Source organism: Lichenostomus cassidix, chromosome 4A (genome assembly GCF_008360975.1).
Source record: "Lichenostomus cassidix isolate B80296 chromosome 4A, HeHo_3.0, whole genome shotgun sequence".
In the NCBI taxonomy this organism is placed as follows: domain Eukaryota; kingdom Metazoa; phylum Chordata; class Aves; order Passeriformes; family Meliphagidae; genus Lichenostomus; species Lichenostomus cassidix.
Genome location: NC_139485.1, coordinates 3,539,821 through 3,560,363, shown reverse-complemented (window position 1 = coordinate 3,560,363; position 20,543 = coordinate 3,539,821). Strand labels below are relative to the sequence as shown.

Below are 20,543 nucleotides of genomic sequence, written 5' to 3'. Positions count from 1 at the left end.
CCTCACCTGCAGGAGGTCAGGTCAAACTGACAGATGCACTGAGCTGTAACACAACAAGCACTTCCTGGAATGTCTCAACCTGAAAGGAACAGCTCTGAACCCAAATCCAAAACCTCTTGGCCATCAGCTCCTGTATTAGTGAAACACAGGTGGCCAGACAGGGATACAGATGTTCCTCAGGAGCCATCCTGCCAAACTACACCATCATTAAAAGAGCAGGAAGAAACACTGCACCGCAGAAAGAGGAAATGAGGGAAACTCCAACTGAGGTGCACTTCGCTGACAAAATAATAATGGAAATACAACAGCAGGATAAATATTAACAGGTGGCTACAGATCAAAACCACTGGCAAAACAGAGCTGACACAGTAAGTCCAGGGCTGAGTCAGCCATTCAGGGACTGAAGAGATGTTGTAGAAGCTTCAAGGAAACACCATGAGTGACCTCGTCAGTTATGCAGCATCCAGGAGGGATAACACTGATCGATCCCTGCTTAACATGGTACAAATTACTTTTTAATTGCAATTGGAGAAACTGGCTTATCTGGGATATTTACAACTCATCTTTTAGAAAACTGACCAGCCTACTCCCTTCTCCTCTTCCTTGGGGCAAAATCTTTTCCTCCAGGTGTGCCCTGGAAAAGGCCATCAGTTTTCTGGATTACTTCCCAACCAGCCAATACAGAGACTTTGTCCAGCTCTGCTCCAGATGCCCTCTGGGTTCCTCACCCTTACCCCAAATGTACCTCCAGCACAGCCCTGGCCCCATGGATCAGGCAGTCTGACCCTCAAATCCCCAGTCACTGCACTCTCCCTCGTGGTGAACTGTGCTGGACATCACTCTGGCCCTGTAAGGACTGCCAGGACACACAGGGGAGTTTCATGCATCCATCATTCTTGGAGCATCGTTTGTGGTCCCACCATTTGCATCCCACGCCTTGAGCATCTCTTCTTTTTGGGCACAGGACATCTCTCCCTTTGTCAGGCAGTTCCACCTCTTCCTCGTGGCAACATCTCCTCTCTTCTGCTCCTGCAAGCTCCAGGGAAGCTCCAGATGCATCAGGGAGCCCCAGCAAGGAGAACCTGAGAGCAATAAACAGACACTTCCCACTGCAGCCCCTCAGGGCTGGGCAGAGGATCTGTGTGACTTCACAGCTCCAGACCAGGAGCAGAGGCCAGTGCTGTCCACAGAAGCTGTCTTGGGACATTTTCTGATCCTACAAGGCTGGCCATGACAACAGATGTCTCCATTCCCTCGGGGGCCACTGCTGTTCCTCTTCTGACTTAATAACCAATCTACCCCGTGTTCTCCCTGGGGAAACTCAGGTTATCTGATGACACTTCCTTCCTCTCCTTCCCCACTGTGAGTCCTAGAAGATTATCTGTTCATGCAGCTGCCCCTTCCCCAAGCCCAGACTGTCTTTCAGTGGTCATGAGGCCAAAGACTCAGCTCTGTTCCCAAGACGATTCCAGCCCTGGCTCAGCTGGCAGAGACAGGGAGAAACCTCCTGCCAGACTCTGTGACACAAATGGTCATGTCCCCAGTGCTACAGGGTGTCACTGCAGAAGGAGGGGGCTGACAGCCACCTTTCTTCTTCTCACTCAGCCTGGACCATGCTCACAAAGCTCCCCTTGCCTCAGGACAGCACGGACCCCTGGCTGGACAGGATGTGTCCTGTGTGGGACAGGAGCAGCAGCCAGGCCCAGCACCACCCTCACCTGGAGCCAGTTCTGCAGCACCAGCACTCCTGAGCAGCCTCAGCACGGGTTTGCTTCAGCTCATGTCTGCAGCATCCTGGTGGGAAGAGGAGCTCTGGCATGGGAGCTATTAGAGTGGGTGGCAGCAGATGGTGAAAACAGAGGGGATAAGAAAATAAATACAAAGAGGCTATCTTGAGGGGAGAAGTCACCACATTAACACTCTGTTGCTTACACAGTGTCTTCTCCCCAAGTCTAAACAAACACTGCTCAGTTCCTGGCACACAGGAAGCTGAAGGAGGGAGACAGGACTGAGCACACACAGCCCTGCAGAGCCCTGAGAGGTACTGCAGCCCCAAACCCTGCTCAGCACTCCATATCCCAAAGGTCTGCAGGGGGATCCCATACAGACAGGAGAACCAGCAAGCAAAGAGCCTGCATGTCCTGCTTCACATGGGTTACCCCAATTTAGGGAACTCCATCCTACCAGCAGCCTACAATTCCAACTCTGCCCTTTCCATGGACTGCAGGGTGCTAAGGGATGCTCTTGCCTGACATCTTCAGAAAAGCAAGTGGAAGATATTCTTGAGGGAAATGGAGAGACGACAGGGCCTGCCCAGTGCTGTCTCACAGGAACACCAGTGCTCCTTGTCCATCACCCAGTCCCACACAGCACAGCTGCTCATCTGGAGCAAAGCAATCACTTTCACAGCCCTCACATCACCCTGGACTGTCACCCCAGGCTCTTCCATTAACCCCAAACTCTGCAGTTTGCAGCAGGGCCATTTCTGCTTCTCTGGCCAGCAGGAGCAGTGGGAAAGGTCCTTCCCTCTAATCATCCTCCTCCTCCTCCTCCTGAGAGACATCCAAGGGTTCAGCCTTGGGAAAAACAGGTCCAGCTAAAAGTGGGGAGAGCCTTGCTCACCAGGCTGCTCCATACACACATACACACACACACTGAGGCCAACTCAAAGAGCCCCCAAAACCTGCAGCCCTTGTCAGCACCTCCCATCTGGGTCTGCCAGAGCACCTCACCACAGGAACACAGAGGTGAAAGCAAGTCTTTAAACATGCAGTGGCTGGCTCAGGAGAAGGCAATTTATTATGTTAAACACGTTATTAAAGGATCTAAAGCAAGAGAGCAAAGATGTTCCAGGAAAGGTTTGAACTCCCCCAGCAAGGGGCTCCTGGGAGTCCTCTTGTTAATACTTTGCACGGGCTTGTCTGCAGCTGAGCCTACAGTGAACAGAAATGCCCCCTCAGTCCCCTTGCAGAACTCGTTTCAGTTAAATCAATACAGCCATCGGGGAGACTTGAGGAAGCAAAGCTATTAGTGGGACCACAGTTAATTCTGGGGGAAAGAAACAAGCAACAAAAGCAATAAAACTGATTGATTGCTTATGCAGACGCTGTAACCCTTTCCTGCCTGGGTCCTGCAGCACAGCAGAGATGGAGATGCTCACTGGAAAAGCCCTTTTTCTCCAGGTTTGGTGCGGTCTCTGCAGGGCAGAGGGCTGGGGCACGGAGGTGGACAAGGGCTTGGAAGAGGCAAGGCTACTCTGGGGAAGGAAGGTGCCATTCCAGGAGATCCCATCAGCATGCTCAGGAAAGCAGCTCTTGGCAGCAGGACCTTCAGAAAATGGGACAGCACATGGTGACTCCAGCTTTGGGTGGAAATCAGTCCAGCAGCACAGTTCTGCTGAGCAGGAGAGCTCAGAGCAGTGCAGGGACATCCCCTCAGCAGCCCCAGAGACACACAGCTGTCAGCACCTGAGCAGGCCATCTCTGCCACAGCAACAATGCACCAGGAAAGCCCCCAGGGCCATGTCTCCCTCACCTCTCATCTGCCTTCCCCACACATCTCCCCGTTACTTCTGCCCCCTTATATCACACTGACTGTAGCTGTAGGCATTAGGTGGGAAGGTGAGTGCCACAGTTTAGCTTTCTGAAGCACCTCAGACAAGTGTAGGTGCCTCCAGAGAAGCTCTGCAGCAGCAGCAGCAGCGCTGAATGCAGCTCAGGAGGCAGCAGGGCTGGGTGAGTGCCCGGTGCCCAGAGCAGCACAGGGGGAGAGCTTGCCAGGTGACAGCTGCATAGGAAAGAACTGAGAAGATGTTGAGATAAAGGCTCTGTAGCAAAGCAAACTGACTGAAAAGCAGCACCAACATGAGCTGAAGGTTCTGCAAGCTGGTGGTATCGAATCACAGAATGGTTCACACTGGAAAAGATCAGCAAGTCCAGCTGTCAACCCAGCACCAGCACCATGTTCAGCACTAACCCATGTCCTCAAGTGCCAAATCCACACTTCCAGGGATAGTGACTCTACCCCAAGCAGCCTATTCCAGTGTTTACAACCCCTTCTGTGAATTTTTTTTCCTAGTATCTAATTTAGGCCTCCCCTGGTGCAACTTGAGGCCATTTCCTCTTTTCCTATCACTCTTGACCTTGGAGTGACCCACTGACCCACACCTGGCTCCAACCTTCTTTCAGGAGTTGTAGAAAGTGAGAATGTCCACCTTCTTCTCCAGGCTGAGCTCCCCCAGCTGCTCCTCACCAGACTTGTATTCCAGACCTCTCCCCAGCTCCACTCTCTTCTCCGGACACACTACAGCCCCTCAACGCCTTTCTTTCCTTTCTGAATGCATCTGCATTTCTGAAATGCCTCTAAAACAGCAGGAATAAGTCTATCCACAGCTGCTCCATCTGCAGGCATGTCCTTGCACCATCACAGGCCACCACAGCACCCAGGGACTCACACCTCTCAGCCCACAGGACACCAAACAGCAAAACAGACTCAAAACAGGGAAACAGCCCCGGGCTGAGCCTGGCACTGACCCAGCCTCTCCTCCTGACAGCACCAGACTTATTAAACAGTCATCTGTGCTGCCTCTCCTTGCTAAAGGCACACAGCTGTGGGAAGCACCCGACTGACCTCCGAGCCCAGGCCTCAGGCGGTTGTCGTATCCATCCAAGAGCCGGTCCAGGATGCGTGTGAAAATGGTGATGTTGTCCTTGCTGTCGTCCACCACATCCGAGACGTGCTTCTGAGAGAGCCTGGCACATGGAGAGGAGGGAAAAACCAGGAAAAAATGTTACACGGGAAACCTATGGTGTGCAGGCTCTGAGCAGGGACAGGGAATGAAGGGATGTTGGCTCCTGCTCCAGCCTGGACTGCAGGATGGGGCTCAGCTCTTCATAAAGTGATGATTAGTGATTAGTGATTGCAGGAATCACCACAAGGTGTTTCTGACCAAGTCTTTTCTGTCCCCACAGCCCTCAGCACTGCTCCCTCCCCACCTTTCCCTGCTCAGAGCCAGCAGCACCATGGGGAGTTGTTTAGGAGCCCTATTTTCACAGGGCTATTTTAACACCTTCCCCTGCCCAAGTGCCCCTTGCCTGCCCCTAGGAATGGGTATTTCCTGTGGGAAAAGAGGCTGTGGGAAGCTCAGTTATTCAAGTGCCACCATCTCCTCACAGGCAGCATGGAAGAAGTGACACCAGTTATTTGCCACATTGAGCCATTTCAAAGATCTCTGCCCCTGGGAAGAGGGGAGACAGAAGTACAAATTCAGTAAATCAGGCTTAAAGGCTGATCATTAAAACACTTAGGGAACCATTTCTGCTGTTTGCTGAACTTCCCCTGTTTATAAAAACAAATGAGTTTCCACATTCCCATCTCTACTCAACACAAGAAGCCTGGAAGCCCCCAGACAAGATGATTTCCTCAGAACATATTCTGCCCCAGGTGGAATAAAACAAGGAGTAAATTCCTCTCAAAAAGCACATCTCGCTGAACAAAATCTTCAATGCAGTTTTGCAAACACAAGGGCTCAAATAATACATTTGCATTTTGTGTCTCCCTTTCAATCAACAGAAAAGGAGCCTGGGAGTCCTCCTGGAACCACCTGCCTCTAAAAGAGATTTCAGATGACACAGTAGCATTGTGGCTTCAAGCACAGCTTTCCCCAGCTGAAATAGCTGTTAGGACCAAAACAAATGGAAAGGCAGAAAATTAAGCAACAGAGAACAAAAAAGAAAAATCTATAGAGATGAAGAATTTTCAAGGAAGATGGAAGAGGAAATCAGAGAGAGACAAATGAGGCCAAAAAAAGATTAAGAGGCACAGAGAGGCAGTGGGATGTCTGAGGAAGCCCAGGCAGGCAGGGGAAATAAAGCTGCTGGCGCAGAGGGATCCTCAGCAGTGACTCCAGGAGCCCCTCAGGAGCAGGGAAACCCTCACTGGTAAATTGGCATTAAATGGAGAAGGAAATAACTGGGGAGCACTGGCCAGAGGAAGACCACGAATGGCACAAACCAGAGGTGGTGGAGGTGCAATTCATGGTTGCAATTACCAAGGACAGCACCCTATGACCATCTGAAATATCACCCTGGGGGAAGAGAAGCCCCTAAATAGTTGCTTTCTGACACTTCTGCCCCTTCCCTTCCCACCCCAGCCTTATTTCCTTTGATGCGTGGCAGCCACTGGATTGAGCATGCATCAAGAAGCAACTGGGGAAAAACAAAACAAAACAAAAAAACAAAAACAACAACAACAAAAAAAAAACAACCCAGAAAAAGGAATATTATTTAAGGAGTTCAAAGCTTAATCCTGCTGCATCCCATCTGGTCAGACTGGCTACCCCGGACACTACTGGTGCACTTGTAAATACACTGTGAAGGGGCAGGAAGGTGACAAGTACCAGACCTGGCTTGGAGTTCTCTGTCAAAGGTTCACCCAAGAGAAAACCCAGATTCAGTAAGATAAAAGAAGAGCAGAGAGTATTTCCTAGCAAAAGAGGAAAAATTGAGAGCATGGTATGGGTACTTTTAGAGTCAGGCTGAATCAATACTATTTAGAATGCAGCAGTTAATTGAAATATTCCGTTTTGGGCAATTCTGACATTAATTTTCATTGGCTTCATTGACCAAACACTCTGGGAAATTGCCTTTCAAGTGCCCAAGGTCCACTTCTCTAGGGGTCAGGTCCCACCTCTCACAGGACCACTTGGCCTCTGTTTTTTAGCAAAGCAATACCTGTAGGAGTGGCCAAGGCAGGAAGCTAAGCCTCCAGGAGCACAGGGAGGGTTGAAATTGCAGTTTCCATAGGATATAGAAGTGAGGAGTTGGGATAACACCTAACCCAGCCCTAATGTAACCTGCCAGATCCAAAACACTCCTGACATCACAAACTGCATCACAGCCTCCAAGATTTCCATCTGAATCAAAACTCCGGGTTTGGCTTTTCATCTGGACCTGAACTCCCTGCAGGTAAGCGGAGTTTTGAGAAATTTAACAAATGCCTGCAGTAATTAGCAGAGTTTCAATTGTACCAGCTTTCAATAGATGTCATGGTTAAAAGCAATCTGTCCCAGTGTCTGCTGATGAGTATATATAACCATCTATAACTTATGAATAGCTAGCATGCTCATGAAAGCTCATTCATTAATGTTTTATAAGCTATCTTTAAAAATTACCCATCATATAAAGAGCGAGAGGATGGATTTTTGTGAAGGAGCTCCTGGTGGAGGCTCAGCAGTGATGGGAAAAATGAGTTTACAAATTTCAAAGCTGTTTTACTTAGCCTGACGTTTGAGGGTTTGACTTCAATGCGAGCAGTGTGGGATTTGCTGGGGGAAGAGCAGCGTAGGCAGGACAAGGGAAGGTGCAGGCTGGGGAGAAGCAGCAGCATCCCTGCCTGGCACCTGATCTGGGCTAATAATTCCTTTCCCAGGAAAGCTCTGGGTTGCCTCACCTCACCTTACCACAAAGCTAAAGCTGCCCTTTAGCAAGGCATAAAGGAACTGCAAAGAGATGTGGGGATCAAGGTTTTGAACTAATTAAAATCCTTTAGGCAGGAAGGATGGGGGTTTACAGCAAATTTAATTAGGACAGGCTTGAGGAAAAGTCATTACCTTGCCACCTGTGCACAGACTCCCCGGGGAGCTGTGCCACGTCAGCACAGGGGTCCCCTCACACACCATTTAGGAAGCAAATCCTCCTAGGGACAAATATTCTGAGCAATCCTGCATGGCAGGTGCTGAGGGAGCAGTGAATACATGACGGGGAGAAAAAGGTAGAGCTGCAGGCACTGGGGATGGTGCCAACCCCACAGCCATGGTGGGGAGGGGGTGAGAGGGCACTGCCCAGGGCTGGAGGGCAGAGACAGCATTTACAGGGCAAGGCAGATCCAAGCAGACAAAGCCAAACAGGCAGGACAGGGCGGGAGGAGCAGCACTGACATCTTTTCATGCATGAAGATCCTTGATCCCTATCGGACTTGTAACAGCAGGCAGCATTTCAGTGTCCATACCTGGCACTCTAAAGGCTTTTCTAAATATTTCATACGAGTCATGTATTATTTGCATTTCTCTCCCTCTGTGCAGAGCTCCTCCCTCCCCACAGCTGGCAGCATCTCTGTCTCCCTTCCTCGAAGGGCTCCCCGAGCTCGCCCAGCAAAGGCTCCGTCGGGATGCAGAGCCTGTCACGGACTAACAGGTTTTTGTCCCTTCCAGACAGCTTCCAGAGGCTGGGAAGCTGAGGCTGGCAGCAGCACTCTCCTTGCCAGGACAGCCAGAGCCTGCACACCCAGGCACAGGAGGGCAGCAAGCCCAGCCAGGGCTGGCAGAGAACCCCAGGTGTGCTGCCTGTGGGTCACTGCACCATTAACAGCCAAACAGCTGAAGCAGATTCATTTTCTTTCCTTTAAAACAGTATTGAAATATTAAATGGGGTGGGGGAATCTCTTTTCCAGTTTAAAACTCAAGCAAGCCGAGCCCTTGCCCAGAATGAATTGTGCAGAGGCCAAATCTGAAAATAGGTTTTGTTGCAAAAAATGCTGACAACTGTCCCCAAATAATGCCAATGTCAGCCACGTTAGGGACTGAACAGTCCCCGAGTGGAAGGCATGGGGACAGGCACAAAAGGAGGGTCAAACACAGCACAGACACTTTTTAGTGCTTTCCCCTGGACTACTTCATCCAGCTACTGACCCCAGGATATTTAAGTTCAGCAAGAGGACTGCAGCCTTGGCAACAGCTCAGCGCTCACCACCTTACCCAGCATCAGCAGGGAGAGCCAGAAGCAGGACCAGGACTCCAAGGATCAGGAGGGAGAAGGACCCCATTCCCGGGAGCCTCAGCGCCATGGTGTCAGCGTGTAGCCACTGGAAAATGAGCCTCCAAAACCTGCCAGGGAGGGACAGAGGGGAACAAGAGGAGAGAAGAGATTTTATTTACTAGGGGAAGCAGACAGATCAGTTTTCCATGTTGGGCAGCAGTCAGTATTTCTGGGGTCCTGTATTTGAAATCTCGGGGAGCCCCCAGGAACCCAAGGCAGCATCATTCCCTGGGAAGTGGCAGCACAGGGTCAGAGCCAAGCAGGTACATCCACAGAAAACCCTCACCCCATCCCTTCCCCACCTCACCCTGCAGCCTCAGTCAGCACTTGCCCCTCGCAGCAGTCTCCAGCTCACCTGGCACCTCTGCTACCTTGGGGACATCCACACGGCAGAACCACTTGTCTCAAGACCCATTTTTTCCTCCCAGCATCTTTTTCTAGACAGTTAAACCCTCATTTAATTCTGATAATGACACTGCCAGAAATTATTATTAAGTCTGACCACCAAGGGCCAAGGTGCTGGGAATGCTCGACGACGCTACACTTAGTGTGCTCAGAGTTTTCATTAATGCTCAGTTTTACTTTTATTGTGATGTTACTGCACATTTAACTGCCTTCTCCTTTTATGTATCTCATTATGTTGATGCACCTTGGAGCAGCACTGCCGAGCAACAGCCTGTATAAATACAGCTTGTCGTGACATCTCCCCCTCACCACACTCCCTGTCTGGCACTCAGGGGATTCAGCACCGTGGCAGCCAGGCACAGGCAGCCCCTGTGAGCCCCCAGAGCCAGCACTGAAGGCCCCAGTCAATCACAGCATGCAGAAACCAGGGTGAGATGCTGTTGCCAGCTGAATGTGACCTCTGGATTTCTCCACTCAATGTTGCAGAGCCTCAGGCAGCTCCCTCCAGGAGGTGCTGGCTGGAAAGCCGAAGCCCAGCACCTGGATGGCAAATCTCAGCCAGCTGAGGCTGCCCCAGGAGGAAGGGAGCAGGGGAACTATCTGAGTGCTGCCAAGGAGCAGGAGTTTCTGCCCAGGGATACTGCAGAGGGGCACTCTCAGCAGAAATCCCATGCAGAGGGAGCAGGGGGCTCAGCCAAGCAGGATGGAAACACCAGGAGATCACAGCTGTCCTCAATGTGTTCCTGGCTACCCCTGTCCCTGCAAGAGAAGAGGCACAAGGCCAGGCTGGCTCGTGTTCTGTCCCATTTCTGCACTTAGCTGGTCTCCCCACAGCATTCTGGCCCTACAGGCTCCCTGGAGGCTGTGCCTGATCCTTGTTTTTTAGCTCTAGGAGCACACGAGCTGCCAGGCAGGCAGAAGGTAAGAGCCAGACAGCACCAGTCCTTACCACCCACCTCAGCTTTTGTTCTGGCAAGATATTCACGAACAGCAGGCACAGGGGGAAAAAAAAAAACCCAGCATTTGGCCCTAGTTACCTTTATCTTCCTCCCTATCACTCACTTTAAATCCTTGCAAAAATTAATGCATAGATTAATTTAGGCACAGTGTGCTCAGGCTTTATTTAATCAGGATTCTACCTGAATCCCACCTAGGGAAGCTCATCCTCACTCCAAAGGATGCTGCAGGAACCTCTGGCATGGACACACCCACAGATCTGTGGAGAAAAGCCCTGATTTGGGATGGCTCCTCTGGCTCTTGCCACCTTCCAGCTGAGAAGAGACACACAGTCTTGGAAATTCAAGTATTTGCTGATGAGGCACAAATTAAGTGGCTGAACATCTGTTCTGTGGGAAATTCCAACATTTTGGGAAGACTCGTTCCAAATCACGACAAGGACAGATAAAATGTTGATGTTTCTTACAAGGCAAATTCAGAACTTCTTCAAGAAGTGGCTTCTCAACAGATTTCCTTTCAACTTTTCCCTTTCATTTCACTTCAACTTGCATATTGCACAGTAGAATTTAATTGACTTTTTCCTAAGGCAATTTCAAACACTAGCCACAAGCAAAAAAAAAAACACCAAAAAAACCCCAAAAAAAACCCCAAACCAAAAACCAAACCATTGCCGTCTTTCCTCTCCCCTTCCCAAAAACACCGCTGAAAATTTTTACTGAAATCAACATTTTCCCTTCAACTGCTGATTTCAAGAAATGCTTTGTTTGGGCAGAATTTGCACAGCCAGCAGATTTGGACCAGGGATACCCACACAAACCAGGACACTTTGGATTGGCAGCAGGTGCCTCCTGGCTCTGCAGAAACTGTTGTGGCTCCTCTAGAATATTTAGGGCCATCACTATCACATTTGGTGAGACCAAGAATGGGGCAGCTTATGCACCAGCAGTGGAAAAGAGAAGCTAAAGAACAGTACCAGAAAATGGAGGAACAAGGTAATTCAGAGGGTCAGGAACAGTGACAAAATCCAGAATATCTTCCATGTAGGTGTGTCCTGTCTGTGCCACAACATTCTAAACAACTGCATTTCCACCAAACCTAATTCATAGAGTTTTCCTTCAATCTTAAACAGAGATGAAGGTTAATTTTCTACTTTGGATAGTTCTGACGAGGAAGATGCTAGCCAAGGATAACAGGGCTACTCGAACTAAGTCAAATTTGTGCTCAGAACAGTTCTACAAACCTGCACTGGGAGAAAAATCTGTTTTCCCCACTTGCCCAAGTGAGTGTTTAGCCAGTCACATCTCAGTTTGTTCACACTAAGAACACCTCTGAAATGGGGGTTTGCTATGGCTGCACTTAGGGACTCAGGAAGGACAAGAGAGCATGCAAAACACCTTGGCACTGTTTCCTGCCACTTCCCTTGGGTTCATGCGCTGTATTTTTCCTGGGAAGCTGGGTAGAAGAGGCTGCAGGTGTTTTCCTTGTTCTTTGGCCACTTCACACATAGAGATGGACTGAGAAGCAGTCCCAGTCCTGCTCATCACCCTGTTCCCAAGCAGAAAACATGTTGGAAAACACAAGGAGGCTTTTGCAGAGGAGAGAGTTCCACCCTTCAGGAGTTTAAGGGATCTTCCAAAGCTCCCCACAGCCAGCTCCTGGTGTGGTTCCTGTGGCACAGCAGCTCTCAGCATCACTTCTCCCCAGTCCAGCCACCAGGACATGCAAGAACCCATCTGGTGCAAGCTTTAGAAGCCAAACAGCTGCTGGCCATCCAGCCTCCCTAATAAAACCAGTTTGTAAAATCACTCTTGAGGTTTCAACAGCCCAGTAACTGAGCTCCTTTAGCAGATTTTAGCACACAAGAGTGGCTCTTGGAGAGGATGCTGATGGCAGAGCAGGTGAAGGGGTCCCTAGTGCACTGCACCAGCTGGAGCAGAGGGAAAGGATGGAAACACCCACGAGTGTGCCTCCGGAAAAGAGGCACTGGAGCTCCTCCAGCCCATGCTGGGGCTGTCCAGTGGAAGGCTATTCAGCTGTCACTTCCCACTCAGGAAAGCTCTGGATCAGTCAACGCCTTGATCTGAATACCTGCAGGGATCCCCGATCTTCTGGAAAGGGGAGGGAGGATGCAGGCAAGGTGCGTTTAACAGCATGTAAACCAAGCGAGGGTTTAGGAATGTTAACTGGCTGTTAACAGCCTCAAAGAAGAAAAAAAAAAAAAACACCCAAATCTCTTACTAGGACTTGCTGAAGGGAAAACTGCACAATGTCTATGAAGAAAAAAGCGCAGAATGCCAAAATTTCCATGCTCAGAAAAGAGTGGTATAACTCTTTAGACTGAATCCCCTCTTTCATGTCAGTTAAAGAACACCTCCCCAGAGCTTCTGGTTCTCATCTGTGTCTGTGCAAGATGGAGTCCAGAGGGATGGGATGTGTTCAGAGCAGCCCTGCACTTCCTCCCTCCATCTGTCCATTGCTCATTCCTTAATGGCACTGTTAGCAAATGCATTCAGCACTAATTGTGCAGTTGCTGGTAACCTCCACAGCTGAATCCAATGCAGATTTTCTAAGGAGCCCTGCTAACACTCTGCAGCTGGAATCCAGCAATACTTGAAGTTTACAGCACATGGTGCTGGGCAGGTGTCTTTATAAGCACACACCTAAGGGCTTTGCAAACGTCCCCACTCCTCTCCAAGACGTGCAATCTGTCCAATCTCCAGAGCATCACGGTACAGCAACACTCCAGGGAATACAATCTTCCTGTTGGATGTGCTGGGAACAAGGAATTGGAAAAGCATCCTTCCCCTCAAGATGGTAACACGCTCCAGCTCCTGCTCCCACTGAAATGGGTCTGGGAACCAAAAAAAGTGCTGGAACCTTCCCGATCAGCAAGGTGCCCTAGTAACTATGCCAACATTGGGTATCTCCTGACTTGGCATACTGAGCCTGATCTTCCCAGAAATCCTTATTCTAGAAACCATTAAATATTCTGTTCTGAAGTGCCTTCCTAGGTAAGAGTGATTAGCACAGGCTTACTGCTGACAAGTGAAAGAAACAGTACTCTGGAGGTGGAGACTGAAAGGTAAAGCTTGAAAAAAACCCTGAGAGAATGGCCAGAGAGGGGGGTACTGCAAACACCAGAAAAATGAAGGCAGAAGAGGCCCATAAACCCACCTGGGTACATTTGTGAGAGTCACACCAGTATCTCACCCAAATTGCTGCCTCCTGAGAACGTGCACAGCCGGGGGAACAATCTGATTCACTCAGCAACAGCCTCACCATGCAGGCAGCAGTCACAAACCAGTCCAAAGGACATAACTGCCCCAGCAGGGCACCCAGAGGTGCTGTGTACTTGTGGTGTCACTAGATCAGCATTCCCACACGCCATGCAGGGACCCCAGTGGCAGCAGCTGGAGGGGTGCAGAGCCCTGACAGCTCCCACTCTGCCCCTCGGACCTGCAGCAGCCCCACATCTTTTGTCAGGTCAGGTATCTCAGGGAGGAGCTGATGCTGGGAGCCAGCTGGAAAAGAGACTGGGAAGAAGAGGCACCCTCAGCCCAAAAGCTCAGATCAAAGCACTTGGTGCAGGAAGGAGAGGGTGATACAGACCCTGGTGGTGCCAAGCACCATCTGCCCACCTGCACAGCAGCACAGCCAAGCACAGCACTGTAGGTGACCTCACACCACCTGCATTTTTACCCCCAAATTCAGGGGCACTTGCACAGCACAAGAAGCTCATTAAAGCCCTTCCTCATTGCACTGGAGCCTCTCCAAAACAGGTCCCAGGCAGCAGGAGAGGTCCTTCAACACCCCTCAAGGATTACAGAATCACCCAGCCTGCACGGGCTGTGCTCTGTCCAGCTGTCCCTGACCCTCTGTGAGCACACCAGGCTCCTGGTCAGCACTGCTGTGCCTCTTTAGTGCTTCCTTGAGCAAAGCTCCAAGCTCTCTCCGCAGAGACAGCAGCCAGCAAGCGCTTAGTGCAGCAGCAATAAACACAGGCGAGGCACACGCTGCCCTGTGTCCCTGCTGGGGAGGCTTTTCTTCACTTCCCAATCACTCCAGCTAAAAAGGAGGCTCCCTCGCAATAAAAACATCTTTTCATTTGCGGGCAGGGGCGGCAATGAGCAGCCACAGTTCATCTGGGAGCCCGGAAGAGGCAGAGTAAGACCCCATGGCGTTTCACAAGGCCCCTGCCTGGCATCCCTTTGCTTCCCAGGTTGTTTGCATCCCTTTGTTCTGCGCGGAGCTGGCTGGGACGCCCGCGTGAGCCGCACGGCGCAGGCACAGACACCCAGCTCAGCACACACCGAGGCAACACAGCCCTGCCAGCACCCAGCTCAGGGCCAGGCTGGCTCTGGGAGCCTGGACCCAGCCCACTGGGCCCATCCATCTCCTGAGTTCGCCTGCATTTCTCCAGCTTGCCCCTCGTTTAGCTCTGTCTGTACAGACGCTGCTGAAGGGCAGAAGCTACTACAGCATTTTATAGAAATCAGAGAGCAAGAAAGAGCCAGCAGTACCTCCATCCACCTGAATCAAACTTGCTGTTTACTACCTACTTAGAGAAACAGCCCTGGCTCGCAGTCAGGGGTGCATGGCAGAGGAACCACACAGTCCTCGACTCAGGAGCATGGAAATGTTTGTGCTCTCCTGCCCAAGAGGCACACACTGGCTCATCCCTGCAAACACACACACACTGTGCGAGCCATAAACAACCTTCCCATGAATCTGCCACACACAGAAGGTACGAGGCACACGTGATGGTTACCAAATGTGTTGTCTGCGGCTCTGCGAGGGATGCCAGCAGATGAAGACACTCGGAAGCAGAGGCACCCGGCAAAGAAATTAAAGGTTTAGATCAACATGTAAATCTTGGGAGCAAGCCTTAAAGTGGATTTCTTCTGTAAGTTGTTCTGCTGGTAACGAAGAAATAAGGTCTGTGCCCAACTCCCAACCCAGCTTTAATTTTCCAAAATGAGAAGCTGCTTGACAGTTTTTCCTCATCAAAACAAAATTAATCCAAGTATTGCATCTCTCTACTCAAAAACACATCCAGAGGGACTGTAGAGTGATTCACACCCACAACTGCTATGGGAAACCATTTGCACTCATAGTGTAACAAGCCAACACTGATTCACCCACATAATTACAGGCAGACACTGATTCACAGCTACTGCAACTGCAGACAGACTGACTCACAATCAAAGCAACTGCAGACAGACCCAGGCTCACAATCACAACTGGAAATACAACCGTGCTGACAATATCCACGGTCTGCAATTCCCTGTGCACACCAACCTCTGGAAAACTGGCCAGCAGTGCAAACGCTGCGCACCAAGCCCTGCGGTTCTTTCTGCTGGCGCTTTTGACCTTCACCCCAGAGCCATCTTTCCTTCGCTGACAGAACAATCCCCACACCTCAGCAGCTGTCCCTGCCCTGGCAGCCCCCGCAGCTGCCCAGCACGATGGTCAGAGCCTGGCCCCAGGAGCAGGTTCAGACACATGAAGCACACAGGCACAGGGAGTGGGGATGGTGCAAGACATCCCTGCACATCCACTCTGATGCCACACACGGCTGCACCGGCTGCGCTGACTCCGTGCTTCCAGAATATGAGTAAATGCAAGCCAAGTATAATACATTTAGCCCATGGGCAAAGGAGATGGCAAAAGACTCACCACTGGGCAAAAGCCTGAAAAGCTGGATTATTTACTACACTCTCTGGCTGGGTATGTAATTATGTCAGTGTTCAGCCTGGGTATTGTGCTACTTTTTGTAAACAGTTGGCAGGAATACTCTGACTGAGATGAGGGGCTGGGCTCTGCCTCCAGTGTTGAGAGAAGCAGGCTGAAGAGGACATGGTCTACTTAGACAAAAAGAAACTGAGGTGAAAGAACATATTAAACAGGAAAAGGCAAAGGAGAAGCTGAGAGTGAAGTGGGACAGGTAGCAGTCTACAGACAAAGGGAGAGGAAAGGAGAGAGAACAGAAGGAGAAAAGCTCCATGATGCAGACTTGTGATAAGAAGCTCCAAAGTGAGGTGAACCAGCAGTCCCCCGGTGCAGAGGGTGTCTCGCAGCAGTGCAGACAATGCATCTGTGCCTCCCCACGCGCTGGGCTCGGCTGCACACTGAGAACCAGGAGGAGATTCCAAGGGAAAGGACACAGCAGCCTCCAGGCAAGTGTGTGCCGAGGGCCCAGGTGCAGCTGCAATCCCTCCAGCTGCTCGGAGCTCTCTCGGAAATGAGCGGGAGGGTCAGGCTCGAGCATTCCTGCCTCTGTGCACTGCGGGGCACCCAGGCGCCACGGGCACGGGCTGAAGGGCAGGCTGGCAAAACTCCACCGAAACAGCATCACCTCACAACACCCCAAAATCCCACATCCTCCAGGGCAAGGAGAAAGTTAAGAGACAGACCACAGAAACGAGAAGACTTGCCTGAACCACAAGTAGCATCTTCTAGTTGTGGGCTGGTCCTGCCTCAGCACCTGCTATTTTTCTTCTTTGCGCTCCCCAGAAGGGCACTAGGGGAATGGAGAGGTGAGGGAGCAAACCTGCTCTGCTGCTGCCATCAGAACAACTCGGGTGAGCAGCCACTGGGAGCTGCTCTTGCCAGCCCACAGCAGCGTGAGTCTCATCAGAGGGTCCTGGTTCTCTGTTTCTGTCTGGGGACGCTGCTGCATTTGCAGCCAGTCAGCAGCAGATTCGAGGGAGACACTATAGATGTAATTGGCCAGGGAAATGAACTATTTGTTCAATTGTACTTCTCTTGTCCAGGCGAGAACCATTCTGGCAGAAGGCAGAGCGAGGAACAATGGATAAGTGTTGCAGTGGGGACTGTCTACCACTTAATTGCATTAGGCTATTCCTTTTTAATGATCCATATCTCAGTCCTAGTAACTCTGGGAGAAGGAGAAAAGCACTGGAGCTCTTTTCCCCTTTCCCCTCACACCAGCCTCAGAAACTGCAGACCCCAAAACTCCTTTCCCTCCCCAGCCCAACACAGCCCCTGTGCCCTGCAGGCCTGGCTGCAGGATTCAGGGAGAAATCCGACTTTGCTTTACTACACCCTTCTCCCCGCTCAGCCCTTCCCCTGCATCCCCCGTCCGGCTCCAGCCAGGGCGCTCAGGATTGCCCCCGTCCAGGCATTTCTCCCGGCAGCCGCTCTCCCGGCGGCAGTGCCAGGCGGGCGGGCTGGATGCCCGGCAGGGAGCACCGGGGCACGGCTGGGGCTGCCGCTCCGCTCCGCTCCCCTCCGGACCGACACGCGCGGGACTCGCTGCGGGAGCGGGGCTGCTCCGAACCCGCGAACACCCGGCCGAGCCCCCCCTTCCCCCGCCGCTCCGCCCATTGTCCACCGACCCCCAGACAATACCCGGGGGCCGGCGCAGCCCCGGCAGCCCCATGCCCGGCCCGGCTCCGCGCTGCCCGCCGCGTCAGCCCCCGCCGGGTGGCTGTGCGCCGGGAGCCCCGGGGGAGAGGGACGCGCCCGCCGCCGCTGCCCGCCCGCACTCACCTGTGCCCCGGCGGGGGGCTCGGGGGCGGCCGGAGCCCGCTGGGCTCCGCAGCGCTGCGCAGGGCTCCGCAGGGCTCCGCGCCCCAGCCCCCTGGCCGTGCCGCCCGGCCGGGGCTGCCAGTGCCGCCTGCGCGCTGCTCCGGCCGCGCCGAGCGAGGCACAGAAGCAGGGAGAGAGGGAGGGGAGCAGCATCCCCCCGCCTTCCTCCTCCTCCTCCCCGCGCCCCGGAGGAGGGTTTACCCACCCGCTTTGTGCCGAGCTGCCCGCCCCGCAGCGTAGGCAGCGGGGACGGGTCGCTGTGTTAGCCCCGCTTCGGGGCCACCTCCCCAGGCGATGGATGCCCCGGGCTCCTCCGCCCAGCCCCGGCCTCAGCGCACCGCCATCCTTTCGGCGCAGCAGGGTGAGCGGAGCAGGGCTGGCTGCTCCCTACCTGTTGAAGGGGGGAGCTCCTCGAGGCGCTGATGCTCCCGCAGGAAGGTGGGCACCCCCCTGCTCCTGCCAAGCTGCCTCCAGCTGCGAGGCCTGGCCGAATCCCGGGTCTGCCGCCGGGGCAGGGAAGTTTGGCCCACAACTTGGGCTTGCCGAGGTTTATATCGCAATAAAACGATACGCAGAGCGAAAGAAATGCGGGAAAGGGGAGAGGAGGGACAGAGGTTAAAATGCAGCAAGGAGTAGGCAGCGAAAGCAAGGGCAGAATCGGTGTGGAAATGCAGGGATCCCAGAGGAAGGGCTGGCCGGAGCTGGCTGGGCTTGGGGAGGTTTTGCAGAGCCACACGCCAGCGAAGCTGGGAAGGCGAAAGCTGACAGTAAGGCGCACTCAAAATATATTGTCCCTGCAGAGCTCTCCTTGTTAAACGCGCACTGCAAGGCTCAGCCGCAGTTGACTCCAAGGTACAGAACCAGCCCTCCATCACTGAGGGTGCCGGGTGAGAGACAGGAGCATCACTGCAGGCATTGCTGACCACCCCAAAACCTCCTCTATAAAATACTCTTGGTTTTGAATACTTAAAATAACATGGAAACATACTTCAGGACAAGGGCCCTCAAGGCATGAGTGATTAAATCCAATTTAGCTGTCAGTTCTCTGCATTTAGGTATTAGACAATGACCCAGTTCTTGCTCCCAGGAGAAAGTTCAGGGCAATCGTGGTTCTACCTCATCCCTACAGACCACAGCCATCCTGAGTTTGGTGAGATAGGAGCATTTATCATGACATGTTCCTGGACAGTAGGAAGAGACCATCATCTCTCTGTCAAAGCCAAATTTCAGCTCCCTGTGATCTGAGAATGGTCTTTACTAATCCAGCTACATTTGTTAGCAGCAGTTTAAACGCCAGCAGAGCTCTGCTTTCCCCTGCTGGGTAGGGTCCACAGGGAAGACCTGAGGAGCTGACAAGATTTGAAGACCAACATATTGAACAAAAACTGGGCACTGCCTCCGCAATCAAATCTGCCATGTTTTAGACCAGAGCAGGAAGAGTCCTTTGTGTTAGTGCAACACTTGGCTCTCTGACAGGAGCTCTGAGCCACCACAAACCGTACATAATCAAGATGAGTTTCTCCAGCCCTCAACATCACATCCAACCCCAGACAATGGAGATTAAACATTCACAGGACAATTTTGCAGCAGCAGCAAGACCTTCAAGTTGCTATTTTCTGTTCTCTGAAAAATATTTTGCCTGAGCAGCAGAGACCTTACTTTTGAGATCTCCTGTGGGCAGACAAAATTTTAATTGTCCTTAGACTCTTCATACAACCAGTGCATGTTATAGGGCTGTTTCCATTTTAAAAAGTCTGATTCTGCATTGAACTCCTCCTGCCATAATATAAAGCATCACTCAAGAAGACAGCTGGGTGTGCATGCCAGCACAGCAGCTTTTTGCTGGTCTCCAAAACTAAAAAGGCAAACCGTAGGGTCATAGGAAAACTCATACTGGAAGAGATTTGAGGACATCAGCAGCTAGTCTGACCCCCTACTCAGGGCATGGTCAGCCAAGGAAGAGCAACACAATTTGGCCATACTTATTGACACGGAATTCCTGCTTACATCTACATTTCCTCCAAGACGCATCTTCTGTTCCTCATTTATATGCTTGTGAACGAAAGACTGTTGGCAAGGGAACAGGGAAGAGCCCAGAGGGAGTCCCAAGGCACAGCCATTCCCTTGGCTAAAAGCCCCAAGGATCTGGCCCACCATCTCCCGCTGGAGGTGATGCTCTACTGGAGAATACACCAAAATACCCATGCCCAGGGATGGGACCAGACACAGGACCTGGCCTGCTGGAGAGCTTTGATGGCCTTGAGGCTGAGAGCAGAAATAGTCCTAATACTTGTTCTTCCTCCTTTCCAAACTGATTCAGCTGCTGGCATGAGCTGCCTCGGATATGAGAAGAGGCATGAAACAGAATCAGCGAGACAGGCATATCCGGAGACAGAAGTGACTCAGGATTTTAAATGGCTCATATTGAAGCACATTCCAAGATTTACACATTTCAGTAGTGCTAACAACAGTAAGAGGCAATGAAAACCCTGCTTCTCTTGAGGCCTGTTCTTCCATGAGTAACAGTCAAACACACTTCTCCAAGAGCAACATCTCTCACTCTGCCCTGGGATGCCTTCACCAAACACTGCCTCCTCTGCTCAGAGTTCTCTGACACTGCCAGCAGCCTGAACTAGTCTTGGGCATAAGGCTCTTCATTGGAAAAGCTTTTCCAAGAATCTAAAAATCAAATTAAATCCCTCCCCTTGTAGCCACAGCACATGCCAAGTTCTCACAACGGTGAGAAAGAGACTAACTGGAGTCATAAAAGAAAGTACCACATGAACAGTGAGTTGCTAAGAGCAGAGCAAGAGGTAC

The 20,543-nt window shown here is 51.7% G+C and overlaps 1 protein-coding gene across 2 annotated transcripts in view; it reads right to left on the bottom strand.

Moving 5' to 3' along the window:
- Positions 1 to 17,829, bottom strand: part of LOC146437307 (gamma-aminobutyric acid receptor subunit alpha-3-like) — a 69,740-nt gene extending 51,911 nt beyond the window's left edge. The window contains exons 1-3 of one of the 2 annotated variants that reach the window (XM_085060105.1): positions 17,688 to 17,829; positions 8,753 to 8,881; positions 4,630 to 4,751 (exon numbers count right to left, since the gene is read on the bottom strand). In XM_085060105.1, coding sequence (XP_084916231.1) covers positions 4,630 to 4,751; positions 8,753 to 8,841 — 211 coding nt within the window. In that variant the 5' untranslated portion in view covers positions 8,842 to 8,881; positions 17,688 to 17,829. Of the gene's footprint in view, positions 1 to 4,629; positions 4,752 to 8,752; positions 8,882 to 17,687 lie in introns of those variants that run through there. The other variant, XM_085060106.1, reaches the window with a different exon arrangement.
- Positions 17,830 to 20,543: the final 2,714 nt, after the last annotated feature.